This window comes from Chelon labrosus (assembly GCF_963514085.1).
Source record: "Chelon labrosus genome assembly, chromosome: 12".
Lineage (NCBI taxonomy): Eukaryota > Metazoa > Chordata > Actinopteri > Mugiliformes > Mugilidae > Chelon > Chelon labrosus.
Genome location: NC_140345.1, coordinates 11,098,676 through 11,114,468, shown reverse-complemented (window position 1 = coordinate 11,114,468; position 15,793 = coordinate 11,098,676). Strand labels below are relative to the sequence as shown.

Genomic DNA, 15,793 nt, shown 5'->3' with positions numbered 1-15,793 from the left:
TGTTCAAAGTCAGTGGAAATGAAAAAGCAGACACGTTGGTATAAATCAGTGTATTTATTTAGTGTTGTAATAATTTAAGAGTGATGAATGGTGAATTTAGTGCTCCTCTGTTAGACGACGTACAGTGCTGCACAACCACGACCTTACTGTATCTGCCGTAGTGATCAAAAGCCAGCCTGTCCTCCACGTCTCAGGACGCAGAGATGAACTACAGATTACAACGATCCCATTTGATCCATCAACCAGGAAGCGTCAGTCTAAGGCACACGTAGCTTAATAAGTAGAGGCGCCACTCCTGAGTGGTCTCTGGTACAGATATTAGCAGCTCACCTCAGTCTTTCATCAGTCTCTATGGAGACCGCAGCCTCTATAAGCTTAATGCACTTTCAGCAAAAACTAAGGCCGACTAGGTGAAAGATTCATATTCTCACAGATCACAGACAGCTGTGCTGTGACGCTAGTTATACTTTCATTATCCAGTCCGTGTCCCAGCCTTATAAGCATGAGAGAATTTAATCTGTGATAGCTCTGTGGGTTTCTCTGCAGGAGTCGCCTACTATGAGTAGAGGGAGAAAAGTGAGTCTGTTCTGGTCCTGTTGCCGGGTGGGGTTACGGGGCTTTAGTTTTCTCCTGTTTCTCTTTGTAGACTCGCAGAATAGCCTCACACACAAACTGGAACTGACACTGAAACACAAACAAAATACTGTTAGTAACTGGAAAACAAAGCTGTTCCTGAAAATGTTATGTGTGTCAATAAATCTCATGAAAAGGACATCAACAAAGATTTGATCAGGTAATTTCTGAGTAGCTAAAGCCTGATATGTGCCGCTGTTAAAAACACTTTCATGACATGTCCCTGCATAACAACGAACAATGAACACTGTAGTCTAACTCACACACAGCACAAGCAGTAAATAGAATAGCAAACGTACATTAATGTTCAAACGAAAATAGTTTCCAACAAGTCCACTTTTCACATCTGCCTAAGGAATATTTTGTAAAAAATACAGTATCCAGATCATGCTTCCCACTGTAAGAATAAAACAGCTACAACTTGTACTTAACAAGACTAAAGCTATACTAGCAGCTCTGTGGCAACTCCTAGTACCTGAAGCTGGTACTAGGATAAAGAGTCAGGGGATCGTCAAAGTATTTCATGGCAACCCACCCAGCAGTGGTAAAGACATTTTAGTGAGATCTACAAATATAACCATGCTGGTGACATTAGAGGAAGTCCAAGTCGTTAGGATTCACCCTCTGGAAACAATGAATGAGTATATAAAACCTCATTGCTATTCATGCAGACGTGAGGAACACACTTATCAACTTTACTCTGAGTTGAGCCACACTTGCAAGGCTAAAAATGACATCAGGGAAAACTATTTGCTAGGGAAGTACCTTGTGATACTGTTGAAAAATCCTTAACGGCAACTGAATGAACTCTGGGGTTGGACAGATTTGTCAACTATATATTAGGGACATTTTTTTCAATGGCAGACACAATCAGTACAAACCAGTTGGGTACAAAGCTTTGTGCCACTAATGGTTAATAAAATGCTGAAAGACGGACATTCATGGGATTTGAAAACATAAACACCACAATGCCTGCCTTATCCTTAACATTAGAACACGTCCTCTGACTGTGCATGTTTCCATTAGCGATACACAAACATGAGGGGAAACCAGAGGAAGCTTTCCATCAGCACAAAAACATCAGCGATACAAAGCCTCAGGGACCAGATCTCCTTTCAAAATAAGGGTGACGGCGGTAGCAGCAGTAGAAACCTTGTGACTGGAGGGCTGCCATGTTCCCAGCATTACCTCCTAACGAAGCAATGAGTAACACTTTCCTTTCCAACGGCTGCCACTGAGTTGCCACAGAGCACGGCCTCAGTTCCAGTGGAGCTGCTCATCATCAGCCTTCGCTATAATAGCATGCCAGTCACGTTTTTTTAAATTAATGAAGGTCATAGATGGCACGACCCCACAGATCTCTAAATCTATGGCCTTTCAAAGATAATTCTGGGAATTGTGACATTCACAGCGTCTCCTCTCTCATTCTGAAAACTCCTGCAATGATTCATAAAGTGACTAATTTTAAAGAGAAAGTCTCTGGACTTCTTCATAATCAAAGGCTTGTGGTGCAATCAAAGACACCCACCAAATAAAGATGTTTATAAAGCAGAGACCAATCACCGTGGCCGAAAGTCTAATTTAACAAGTTTCTGAGCTTTAAGCCCTTGTTCTGTTTCTCTGTACCGTGGTCTGAACCATCATGGCTCGCTGGTCTCTGAGTGTTTTGACAATGTCCAGCGGGAACACCGGCCGACCCTCGTCCAACAGAGTCAGCGCTGTTTCCATGGTGATCAGAACGCCAGTCCGTCCAATCCCAGCGCTGAGAATTGAAAACAAACACGGCATTAGGTGGACAGGAGATGAAGGTACTGTACACGCTGTTAGCGTTCAATGAAAGTACACCTGGAGCATGTGTGTGTGTTACCTGCAGTGTACCATTAGAGGCTCTTCACCTCTCCTCCGCTCCCTGACCGAGCTGATGAACAGCAGGAAGTCTGAAGGGTCGTCGGGTACGCCGTGGTCCGGCCACGCGACATACTGCAGGTGTGTGACAGCTCGTTCCTCACCCAGCTGAGCACACACACATGCACATACAGAGGGAAAACACACGAACGACAGAGAGACAGATACTGTGAGATAATTACAAGTATTGCTTTACCAGTATATAACATGATAAACACGTGCCCTTTGGGAGATGTATCACCCACATGACAAACCGGCTCAAACACTACAGAGAGCGCAGAGGAAAAACAGGCACGTGACTAGGAGGTGACACTGAGATTAGAGAGTGAAGAGGGACACACGGAGATGAAAACAGGTGGGGTGGAGATAGGAAAAGACCAGAGCTGAAAAAAACTGTGAAGGCAGGGAGGAGAACGGCTGAGTTTAGAGTTTATAATGGGCATGTGGCCTGTGACTCCACGCAGGGATTAACTCACTCCGCCAGAGGAACAGATGGGCCCACACAGCAGTATCTGTGTATGCATGTGTGTGCATTCATACTTCATGCCTCCTTGAGCTTTATCTGTTTATTTACCTGCCCGCCATGAACGTTGATGTGGAAGACAGCACCTTTAATCTGTTAATCTACCATACACACTACAGCCTGACAGATAAACTTCTCGGAAAGACCCACACACCTCACCCCACTCACACGCTCGCACAGACAGGGCCACGGCATTTGTTAATAATGCACATGCCCACCCACGCACACATGAGGACCAAGCCACCCACACGGATGTGACTGTATGCTGGACACAGTAAGTTTGCCAGGAGTGGCTGTTTCCCGTGGCGAACTCTGTTATGGGACATATGGCGTAAACATGCCACTGCAACATGCAAACAAAAAAGCTCATCATGCTTCTCTCATGTTTCATGTGGTCATAAAATCAGGTGTGATGTTTGCTCCTAGAGCTGTCACAGCTTAATTTTTCAGTAATGTTGATTTTTTTGTTTGACAAAATACCCACCACAATCTCTCAGATAATTTTCAGTGATAATAAGAGAAAAGCAGTAAATTATGACATTTGGAAAGATTAAAGAAAATTATTTAAAAATGGCTCAAGTAATAAGTACTTGATTGGACGCGTGACAGGATGAACCATCCACCTCTTAGAGTCACGGGCTAATGTTCATGTTGTAGAAGTAGAGCATCACAGACATCATCGAAAACATCTTTTCCACCAAGAAAAGCCTTCAGTGTTGTTCTTTGCTCTTCTTTCAATGAATAAATCCTCTCCAGCTCTGCTCTAACTGCTATACAAGCCTCTACACTTATCTCTTTAGGAGCTGTCATTGTTGTTTTTAAGACAGTTCTTGCCATCATCACACCTAAAACATACCCCTGGCTGCTAGTAGTTCCTCCCAGAACCCTGACTGCTCTGAACCACTATGATTTGGTTGAAAGTGCCCAGCGTGAAGACAAAGCTACTTTTTTGGCCTTTTTATGCCTTTGTTAGATAGTGTCACTGACAAGGAGGCAGGAAGCCATGGGGTGAAAGAGACGGTATGACATGCAGAGAAGGACACAGGATCCTAACTTCAGTTTAAAGTGAGTTTTTGGGCCCCCCCGGCTATTTGAATTTATGATCTTCAATACATCTGTGTCACAATATAATTGTTCTTCTCAGCTAGCAGTAAAACTCAGAGATGACATATTCAAGTCCTAACATTTAAAAAGTTGGTGGATCAAGTAATCATTACAGGTCTATTGTTATCCAGTATATCTGGGGAGATATCTATCTATCTATCCACCTCGCATTTTTATTGCAGCTGCAACACAACCCGGAGACACAAGACTGTCGTACCAGTGTTAAATGTGGCTAGAGGCCTCTTATGAATAATAAACCGAATGACTGATCACTGCAGCTCTGTCTGCTACTGTACCTGAGTGTGTGTCAGGGTGAACTGTCGCGTCACGTACGCCAGATTACACTCCTCCGAGTGACACTTCACCCGCATGTGCCCGTAGACCTTCGCTTCCGGCGGATGAGGCCAGTACTGGTGGCACTTGGTCTGCAAAGCGTATGACATCACCGACAAATTACATTACTTTTGACATGAGTCATTGGTCAGGATACAGTTTACTACTGCTGCTGCTGCTACATCGGCCGTGCTCTGCTCTCAAGAAATCAAACTCCTAATCAACAGGGTGGTATGTTCCGTCCGACAGGCCGGGGAACAAAAGCAATTTATCAAGAGCAGGATGTGTACTTAAAAAAGTCAATACGCACGCGTGCGATCCTCAAGTAGAGAGAAACTCAGGACACTTGACTAACATCAGGAAAATGATCAATTAATGAGAACATCTGGTTACCAAGCAACAGGCAAGCCGAGACGAAGACACGCTCGTTCAGCAGGACCTTGATATCTCACTGCCTCTGTTTCTGCGTGGATGTGTGTTCACCCTCGAATCATTTATCTCATCGGCATCCTGCTCACACGTTATCTGTTCTCTGCACCCTGTGAAACCCTGTAATTACTCACAACTGTGCCAATTGATTTGATTTTTTTTGTGTGTGCAAACATCACTGCTGAAACCGCTAATTACAGTGATCGTATATCAAATTAAACACGAAACAGCACGTAATAATGTGCTAGTAGTGCCGCAGTAATTGCAGAGTTAATGAATCACTGATATTGAGCCGCGCACCTTCGAATGTTTCCCTCGCTGTTTACTCAATGACATTCCTTTAAAACCGTTGCCGTTTATGAAAGAGTGAAAGTATAGAAGTATGTATACCCGTCCCCTCTCTGTTAGAGTTGTAAGCATGATGATGGTGTGTGTCTGTTGCTCCCAAACAGTCTGCCAAAAGTGAGTGCAGGTCTGTGGCAATGGACCCTGAGCCGCAATATAACGTAAACATACACCAGACACTGGGGGCGCCACCTAAGAGACGTACAAATAAACACATACGCACAAACACCACACAGGATGAGTTTACGTTAAATGTCAGACAGGGTCAAGATGAGCAGTTTCATATCTGTGATGATCACCGTGACGTGGCTGGCGTTGATGTAGTCTTCCTGACCCCGCAGCACCACCCTGGTAGCATCATCTGAAGGGAGAGCAGGAGAGCAGGTTGTGAGGGTCATAACAGAGCTGTCAACCGCCTCGGTAGCAGCCAATTAAATTTCATGAGGCACCACAGCAGTGAGTTCCAGATCAAGGTTAGAACAGGTCGAGGGTGGGAGGGACTGAGGGTTGGGGGGGAGCATCAGGCAGTGAACACACCAACAGCAGGACGCAGACGAAGCACTTACAAGGTAAAACATCCTTATATCGATTCTTGTCCATGTTTTCAGGGAGGTGAGCACAGCTTAGCGACAAACCGGGCTTCCTCCTGTATAAATTCTGGAAAATACAAACACAAGCGTAAAAACACACACAGAAACATACACAAGCAGAGATTCCAGGCCAGTCACGGCATCTTTGTTTTAGATCGTCATGAACAGAGTCCAAGAGAAGATTAGGGCCAACATCTGTCCCAGAAAACAACTTTTAAAAAGCTCATTAGGATCCACCATGTGACCGAGTGGGACACACTAAATCCACAAACACAGGACAAATACACACATTTAGTCTTGTGTATTATTGCAAATGTATATAGACTCCCACTGTTTAGCTCCCAATACCTCAAAATGGAAACACAGCGTGCCAGACTGTATCCCTCTCTCCAGCTGTCTCATGGATTCCTCCAGTGTTGTGACCCGCTCCGACGGGCCCGGCGAATGGCGCTTCTCCTCCTGTGATTGGACGGTGAGTGTGAGGGCGGGAGGTAGCTGCAGCAGGGGTGCCGCCCGGCCAGGACCTGGATGACAAGGACAGGTCAAGGCTGTGATGAATATTCATAGAAAAGTGACAGACGGAGCACACGCTTGGATCCCAAGCGGTTTCAGCGCTTCCCTCTCGTCGGCCACACACCCACACACACCTTTACGTCTGATAAGCAAAGCCAGCTCTCTGGAGTGCGACTCTCTGCTGGCTCGTATGAACATGACGACCTGGTCATGCGTGTGTTCGGAAATGTCTCGACCATTGATGAGGACCACCAGGTCTCCCTCAAGGAGTTTGGGCTCACACCGACCTGCCTGCAGACAACACACGGTCATTTAAAACATGTATCCGCATCAATGTATGTGTCAGTTAATGAGTAACAATTAAACGGAGTTACATATACCGATCAGGCATAACATTATGACCACCTTCCTAATATTGCCTAGGTCTCCCTTGTTCCTCCAAAAGAGTTGTGACTCATCAGAGAATGGACATGGGCCTTCTGAGGGTGTCCTGTGGTGTCTGGCAACACAATGTTGTTAGTGGGGGCGTTTGGAGCCTCTGTGGATCAGGCTTGTTCCAGTGCATCCCACAGATACTTGATCAGTTTGTGATCTAGTGAATTTGGAGGCCAGGTCAACACCTTGTGCTGTTTTTCATGTTTTTTTTTAGTTGTTCCTAAACCATTTTTGTGTGTGTGCCTGTGTCAGGCTGCATCCTGCTGATGGCAGCTACCATCAAGGAGTGTCATTGCTATGGGGTGGGGGTGCCTGGCCTGGTTTAGGTGGGTGCTACATGTCTAAGTAACATCCACATAAATGCCAGATCCAAACGTTTCCCAGCAGAACATTGTATTGTCACAAATTGGTCAGTGGTTTTAATGTTATGCCTGATCGATGTAGTTTATTCTCAAAAAGAATAAAATCCCTTAACTGCTTGGCATTGATAACAATTAGTCAGTTGAGACTATAAGCTGTCTTAAAAAACTGACAAATAATCTGGTCAAAAGTCTGAAGATACTGAAAATCTCCATAACAAACTGACTCTATCCCTCTGTTGTCCGTTCGGACTATTCCTGCTGTTCCATTCACGTCCATTCCCACGCTGTCAAAATAATTTATTCTCAATTTCAACGCCACCGCTCTTGTTCTTCAATGACCTGTTTGCCTGCGTTCTCCGCGTCAATCAAGCCCCAGCAACTCCGTCATTCAGCCTTTCAGACTCCCCATCTCCACCTTGTCCTTGTCGTCTAGACTCAACTCTCCATCAGCCTATCTCCTCCACCACCATCGTAGTCTAGAATCGCTCCAGCCAAAATATTTATTTTCACAAGCACTTACTGCTCATGATCCCTCCTAATTAAAATATCTCCAGTCAAATCCTCCTACTTAAAAAGCTCACACCCAAATTACTGTCATATCTGCCTGATTATGAATCATCAAAATAGTTGACCAACCACCAATTTTCAGCTAATCAATGTATTGACTCATCGCTGCAGCTCTATTTTTGTCCCGTATATCTGGGGAGCTACCTATCCACCAGTCTGTGCTGGTATTCTGTGTTTACATTCATATCATATTTTGACACAAAACTCTGAGATACATGTCAGAGTCCGTTCTTACCGGTGAGTCCGGTTTAACATGGGATATGGCTAGAGGCATCTTCTGGTCCACCCCACCCTGGGAGGAGTTATACAATTAAACAGAGAGTTTTCAGTAGCAGACGATTACCAATACAAATGTGTTGTTAATAAAAAATGCAGGCGTGGTCAGAGTAACAGGCACAGACAGAGTGTAAGAAGGAGACCTACTTTAACATTAAAGCCAAACTTGCCCTCATGATCGGGGGTTATACATATTAGCATCAAGTCCCCGTCTCCAAGAGCACCCTGCACAGACAAATACTTGTAATAAACACACCGATACTGAATGCACATGCATGTAATAAGAATATTTACAGTTGATGATGGGATAACAGACCTTATCATAGTGAGGTAAGCTGTCGTCGTCTCCTATACTGTCATCATGTTGCAACAAACCATCATTTGGTCCTCGGTTGTGGGAGCCAGAATGACTGAAAGAGATGGAACAGAGATATTAGTCGTCTTGCTAGTGTATGTGCATGTGTGTATAAAGTGTAGGCTGATTAATAGCAGGATTATTAAGTTAGACTATCTGTTTGTTTTGTAAATGATACTAACCGATGAGGTGACGTGTCTCCTTCACTGTCCTTGCTGCTGCTCATAGATGTCCTGTATGTGTAGAAGACGTCCTCGCCCTCCGACATGTCTTTCAGGTCTGCGTTCAGCTCTACCGAGGACGGGCGAGGTTTGCGGATGCCGTGGCGGACCCGAGGACTTCGCCTGTCAGAGAGAGCACATGTTCTGACTTCGAGAAAAGCAACAATGGATTTATTCAGACAACACATGAAGGCAAAATAATTTTTGATGCTGGTGGTCTTACCAGTTGGGGGTGGTCGGGGGCGATCTTGAGGGCAGACTCTTGGTCTCGAGATACTCTGAGGAAAATGACCTCTGCAGGACTGGGTTCCACACCATCCCTCCAACCACGCGCTGGCACACAGGACCACTGTAGTAGAAGAAGGAACAGACACTTTGAAAATGTTTGCATGTTTGGCAATAATATGCAAATATGTAACACAAATCGAAAGCTCACCTCTCGGTTTTACTGTTGCCGAGGCCCAGGTGTTGCGTTATCAGTTTTCTGTAGGACTGAATTGTGCTGTTGTTGTATTTGGGGCTTCTGGTATTCCGGTTAGAGGAGAAGAAAGAGTGATGATCCACGCAGGACCGCCACAGGTTCTTACAAGTCTTAGGACAAGGCATAGATAGAGACACCTCACAGTCCTGGGTCTCACCCTGCAACATGCACAGTCTAGGTTATTTCTACTCTTTAATAATGCAGCTCCAACATTCAAGGTCACATCATCTCTGCTGTGCAACCTGAGCTGCTTAAGTTGCAGTTGTATAAGTTGCAGTTGTAGACTGGCAATAAAAAAACAGTCTATTCACATCTTTTTTGTGATTTATTACTTGTCTTATGAAGAAGCACGGGGAAAAAATGAAAAAGTTGTGCATAAATCAGGGAAATGGATTTACCAGCCAAGTGTGTAGAGCAATTAAAAGCAAGAGTTTATTCAGAACAGGTCTCTGAACTATTAAAAAACGAATAAATGACAGAGTGACTCACATGTTTACGTTTCAGATGTATTAGAAAGCGTTTCCTCTTAAATGAAATCTTGATGATGTTCCCCCTGCATGGCGACAATACAACTGGTCAAAACTTGATAAAATGCAAAAACAAGGAGACTACTTAGCGGCACTGTCTCTTACCAAGGGAAGAAACTGGAGCAAATCATATTACAGAATATTGCGACACCACTTGAGGCCAAACCCACCATCAGAGGGGCGTTACTGGCACTCTGAGGTGAAGAAAGATGGGAGAATGATAAACATATGCAGTTAAAATAAAAGACAAGATTTTAAATCCCTTTAAAACATTTATTAAAGGGAATAACACTACCACGGCAGCATGCAGCTCCACTCCATACAACTCCAGGGTCCGTGCTGTGTTGAGAAAACATAGCTCTGCCTCGCACTGCTTAAGCCCCCTGGGAACATGCAAATACAGAGTCACACACGACAACAGGAACTAACTGTACAACAAAACAGTCGTTTTTCAGCGGCAGCTAATGAACCGTGTGAATTACTTGTGCTGTGGATGCAGATCCTCCACTTTAGATACAAAGTCTTCATCCTGTTCAGGGATGAAGTGGCATTTTGAGAGGTAACCAGGTTGTCGGGACGGACAGTGATCCCCCATCTCCGCTACAGGTGATGGAAATAGACACTGAGCATCCACACGAAAACACACAGCCACAGCGCACATCGGTGTATCCTGACATGTGTAGCAGAGCTGCTAACGTAGAGGATTGAGAGCCCCCTCGCAGGAATAATTACTCACACAGTTATTATTGAGTCATTAATCATTTGCTTCTCTAGGAAGAGATGGGACTTACACTGCACAGCGTAAGAAGCCAGCACTACAGCTGCACTCAGTGGGCACTGCAACCTGCAATCATATTGGATGATTACATACTGTTACTGCTGGACATAAACTGCACACCAGGGGATGGATGGTTATGTTTGAGTTACTAACCGTCCTTCTTTAATGTCGCTCCTGATCTGGAGGAAGTAGAGGTGCCTGCGGGGACAAGACAAGAGGAACTTTAACAACCCACGTATTCTACAGAAACCTTTGACATTAGTTTGACATTTTGCCGTCAGCCTTGTTGTGTGCCATCCAAACTGAAACACTAAATTTCAGCAACACTGAGTAGGGTGCTGCAATGTTGTCTAACAAAGGAACAAGTTTTCATATATTCTGTAAAAGATTTAACCTTCAGCTGGACCGACTGGGGACAAATTTTGCACAGACATTCACAGTACCCACAGCGCAAATGCCAATTAACTTCGGAGCATGGGATACTAGTTGTTATTATTGGAGCAACGTCTCAATAACTGTTGAATGGATTGCATTACAATTTCCATCCAGCGCCATCATCCAGTTAGAGTTTTCCTTTGTCCAATACTTCATGAACAAATACTTGCACAAACAAACACACAAAGCTAGGTGGTAACCCTTTATACCTGGATGTTAATAGGTCACCAGCATTTTAATCTTGAGAATAACATTTCACTTAAAGTAAAGACAAAGCTACTGCTATGAAAGCACACTCTTAGTCTTATTTGATTTTCATTTAGAGCAGCCACTGTTTCACAAAACATACATTTATATATTTAGCCTGTGGGAGAGCCAAATAGTCTAAAAAAAAACATGAAATAATAAATGACACTAGCACTGACATGACACAGAAACTCTTACTAACCTTGTTTGCTCATGCTGCAGAGAATTGGGATCAGAGATGAAAAATCGTACTCTGAAGTTCAGATAAAAGGGGGATGCAAGACCTGCAGAGAGAAATACTGTCTAATCAAAAGTATCCTACATCTATAGCACGCTGTAACTGGTTTCTCTTACAGCTTCACTTTATCTGTGTGCTCAAATTAACTTTAAAATGACATTCTAAGTGAAGACAGTGAATTCTCTGGAGCAAAAACTAATCAGATACCTTTTATCTGCTTCTTCAAGGGTTTCTCGGGCTCCAACCATCTCTGAAAGAAAGAAATTCATTAAGAATAATGGCTAACTGGGGCTAAAAAAAACCATTTATGTAAGAATACCCTGTGGTTATCATCAACTAAACAGCAATCAGCAAGTGCAACACTTTACAGTCTGAGCCCAAATGTGCCGCAGATGAACAGTGAGCTCACAGGAGAGTGTGTGTTGGCTGGGATAGAGGCGATGGCTGTGCTGGATTCTCTGATCTGCAGACTGAAGAGCTGCCTCTCCTGCAGGCCCAGGTGGTCACATACTAGGTCCAACAGAATCACACCTTCATCCTGCTTCTGAAGAAGGGAAACAACAGAGAGCATTACAACCTGCCAAACTTTGTGCTGGCGTATTTGTACAGATAGGACTTGATATGTTATTAAATCAGTGAATTTTAAATATTGGTTAAATATTGAGAAAGCATGTAAATCAGACAAAAGAACATTAGTAATTTATACATATAGGTGAAACTCTGATTTCCAAAAGGCTCTGTGGTTTAACTAGTCACTGTTTTATTTATCACTCTGAGGGACAACCCACATCTCATCTGCATTTCCTCCTCTTTATTCTTCCCTCTTTCCGTTACCGGAAGTATATTCACATCATAAGAGGACGCTGTTTACTGTAAGCCGCGACAAACATTGTGTTGTTTAGCAGGAAACAGGATCATTTGTGATGCGGACACGAGAAACAGGTGATGCTCGGAGGCTCTACTCCGTCCCTTAAAATGTTAGATGAAAAAACTAAAAGACAAACCTTATCTAAAGACACGAAGCACAGGAGCAATCTAAAGAATGTAATGGAGAGTTTAATAGTGGAATCTCTTTCCACATTACAACCACAGCACTCTCTCTGCTCTCCCACTGTTCACATAAAAATGCTGCACAGAGGCTGTCCTAGAAAGCAATACCGTAATTGTCTTTCTAGCACGTGTGTATGTGTGTGTGCATGCTTGTCAGCGAGTGAATATTTCAATCAGGTTGTGTATGACACGATATGCTGATGATGTTAAAGGCTCGCAAGTGTGACAAGTGCTGTAAGCCGCACGAAGTGAGCGTGTCCTTCAAACCAAGGTTGCGGTGTCGAGGTAGAGATGTGGATCAATGGGAACAGGAAACAACAATCTGCCACTACATCATGCATGACACTACGATCATTAGCAGCGCACAGAGACAGATAGGAGCAACATATAATCTCCACACTGCCAGAAAGGAAGAAGTGCATGTGTTGGTGTGTCATAACGCACGCTGACTCTGAAGGTCTCGATAGTGCCGTCCAGCAGCTGAACCAGGCAGAGCAGGTCCGGTTTTGGCATGTCTGTTACCACGGTAACTCTGCCTCCCTCTCAAGACAAACACCCTGCCCTCAGCTCGTCATCGAGAGGGGACCTGGAAACACACAAACACACACACACGCGACCACAAAACAGTGTCAGATGTTTCCACACTGTTGTCTTCCAATGAAAGCACCTCCCTCAGGATGACATTGTGTGGTGAGTAATATGTGTGGTGGATGGAGCATCGGGCTGCAATGAGTAATGCAGCGCGAATGTGAAGGAGTGACTGTGTGTGTGTGCGTGTGTTTGTGTAATCTTTTATTATTTGGCCTGGGTCTGAACATGTCCCTTCCCTCTCCCTGCTGCTCTCCCTCTGCGTCTCTCTCCGCCTTTCGCAGGCAGCTGAATGATAAGAATGTTAAACATTTTCAGAGTTGAACACGCCCCATCTTCAGCTCTACAACTGATCCCCAACCGGCCGCTGGAAGCAATGCAACAAAACACAAATGCACGCGTGCGCTCCAACCAAATAAGTTCTCTAAGAATATCCATATGCGTGTGAGCATCTATATGCATGCCTGTGTGTGTGTGTGTGTGTGTGTGCATGTGTGTGTGTGTGTACACGTACATGTGTCCAGCGTCGAACGTCCAGGTGAACAATTAATCCCTCTCCCTCTCACACAAATTTCTGAAAGGACACACAGAGTCTGGGTTAATGTTTGAACACAGTGACACACTTTGAATATATTAAAACTAAGCTGGACTCAGTTTGATGACTGCTTTTCCATGATAACCCTCCCACGGACAGGCCTCTGATTCATTAACAAGTAAATGCCACATTTAAAAGTAGATTCATCCTTAAATGGAGGCTGTGATCTCACTTTTGCATCTATTTCTGATATAATACACATATGATTTCCTATTTATACAAGTTAAAAGTGCTTTTTAGAGACTATGTTTAACATAGATGTTGATGTTCTTCACCAAGTTCCTACTGCTTCCCCTAATCTCCACATACGAGTGAATAAACATTCCTGTCTAAGTGTATTAGGCCCATATTTATACTCCCCGACAATACCAGCCTGTCGATAATGAACTCTGCGGTGACCTCGCTGTACTTTGAGCCCTAGCGCGAAACAAGGGACCTGTTGACAGCCTAGAGTTCTCTACAGCTACACCCAAAAGGAGGAACACACACCACTGGCAAACTTTCCTCCAACCACGGCAGTCCTCGTAGCTATACAGCTTGGCCAAGTTTTTTTTTCCCGAAAAGCTTTAAAAAGAAAAGAAGAACAAAGAAACAAAGGGCGTTAATACCTCAGTCGACCCGCTTCAGAGACGGATCATGTCTCCGTTGAGGAAACCTCGGGACGGGGTGCGTCGGAAGAGCCAGGTAGGGTAGGTAGTAGGTAAATATCCGGGACAAGTTTCTCATCCCTGGCTGCGCTGACTCCGCGCGGCCCCGCCCCTTCGACGCGTGCGCGCTCCCGCTTGGAAGCGCAATACCAGGGGGCGCGCTCATAAAGGAAGTAACAGTTTAAACATTTCACTGTTTAAAACGCTGCATTTAAAGTAAAAAAAATAAACAAACATAATAACAATAATAATAAACGCATTTATAATATATAAAAGTGTTTAAGTTTAATAACGAAAATGTACAGTTCAAAATAAAGCAGAAAAGTCCTCAGTATATGCAGATATTTATCAATTTAATGATTTTCTTTTAATATTTTCAGAAATAAGAAAGACATTTACCACATATTTACCACATTTAAAAGCTATCAAATATTCATCAAAAATAAATAAATAAGTAAATAATGCTAAACTTTGCACTTAAGCATTGTACTTGAATAAATGCATCAGCACAGCGCTTATTATTGTTATTCTAACTTTTTGTAATTGTTATAAGTGGAATCATGTGGTAGTAATGTTTTGCTTTCTATTTATTTATTTCTACATTCCTGTGCTTTAATTTTACCACTTGTAATCATGTGTTTAGTTCGTGATAGTGGCACCAGAGTGGGAAAGTTATGGAGAATGTGAAGCCTAAAATTATATTCATCATGACATTTCGCCAGGATGAATTAGGTTAAGACAAATCAGATGTGTGGTAACAAATACTTAACTTTTTAGACAGCACATTATCAATTTGCTCCTTTTGTCCAACAAACAGTGCAAAAGCCTCAGAGGCTTGTGAGGCTTGAACTTTATGATTATGGGTGCAGTAAATTTCTACTTATATGGAAGACCTTTCAAATTCCTCTGGGTTGTTGTCACCATCTACAGGATGTATGAAGTACTGCTGGAGAGTCATATCTCAGCATGACAAATCCAATGTACTTACTGTAAGTAAGTTTCTGGATAAAGGTATGATATGTTATACTCATATATGAACCATAACCTTTGACACCTATCAGTTTTTTATTCAACAGAATAAACATCTGCAAAGATCTATCTGTGACTGACACATGATTCAGTGTGACTCACTTCAGACACATAACAAGTTTAAAGGTTAATGATGGTATAAATGGTGAAAAGGGGTTAAAATCCTGTCTTAAATCAGCATAACAAGCTGAGACTCTATCTGATTCACGAAGCCAGTGCACAGGGCTAGAAAACTGACAACATTGTTTGTCAAGCATAATTAACCAATTAATTATTTTTGGGGGGCAAAACTGCATGGATTATGATCATTTGCATGTGCCACAGAAATGAACTGTAGATACTGCAATAATCTTCACCCGGTCCCTATTTTGGTATTTTTGGGCAAATAGTGCTAGTGTCAAATCTATCGTATTCTGGGGGAAAATGATCTTGCTGCCTGCCCATCCGCATACGTCTGCTGCAGATACAGTGTGTCCAGTCTTCACTGCACCAAAAGGGACATTGGACCATGTGGCTGGTGGCCATAAACTTTACACCTCCGCGAGGAAAACAATCGCTCTATAGATGAGGGAAAAGACATTAAGGTGG

The 15,793-nt window shown here is 43.5% G+C and overlaps 1 protein-coding gene across 1 annotated transcript; it reads right to left on the bottom strand.

Moving 5' to 3' along the window:
- Positions 1-45: 45 nt before the first annotated feature.
- ptpn3 (protein tyrosine phosphatase non-receptor type 3) lies at positions 46-14,290 on the bottom strand. The gene is made up of 27 exons (XM_084556586.1): positions 14,138-14,290; positions 13,449-13,508; positions 12,791-12,932; positions 11,706-11,840; positions 11,504-11,546; positions 11,261-11,342; positions 10,531-10,575; positions 10,391-10,443; positions 10,082-10,199; positions 9,895-9,982; positions 9,705-9,793; positions 9,562-9,625; positions 9,028-9,230; positions 8,815-8,940; positions 8,553-8,714; positions 8,332-8,425; positions 8,163-8,240; positions 7,975-8,031; positions 6,510-6,666; positions 6,211-6,386; positions 5,839-5,929; positions 5,572-5,633; positions 5,318-5,464; positions 4,462-4,590; positions 2,501-2,646; positions 2,260-2,395; positions 46-684 (listed from the first exon to the last, which is right to left on the bottom strand). Exons 3-27 carry the CDS (start codon positions 12,857-12,859, stop codon positions 610-612), a joined length of 2,625 nt encoding a protein of 874 aa, XP_084412712.1. The 5' UTR covers positions 12,860-12,932; positions 13,449-13,508; positions 14,138-14,290; the 3' UTR covers positions 46-609.
- Between the last annotated feature and the right edge of the window lie 1,503 nt (positions 14,291-15,793).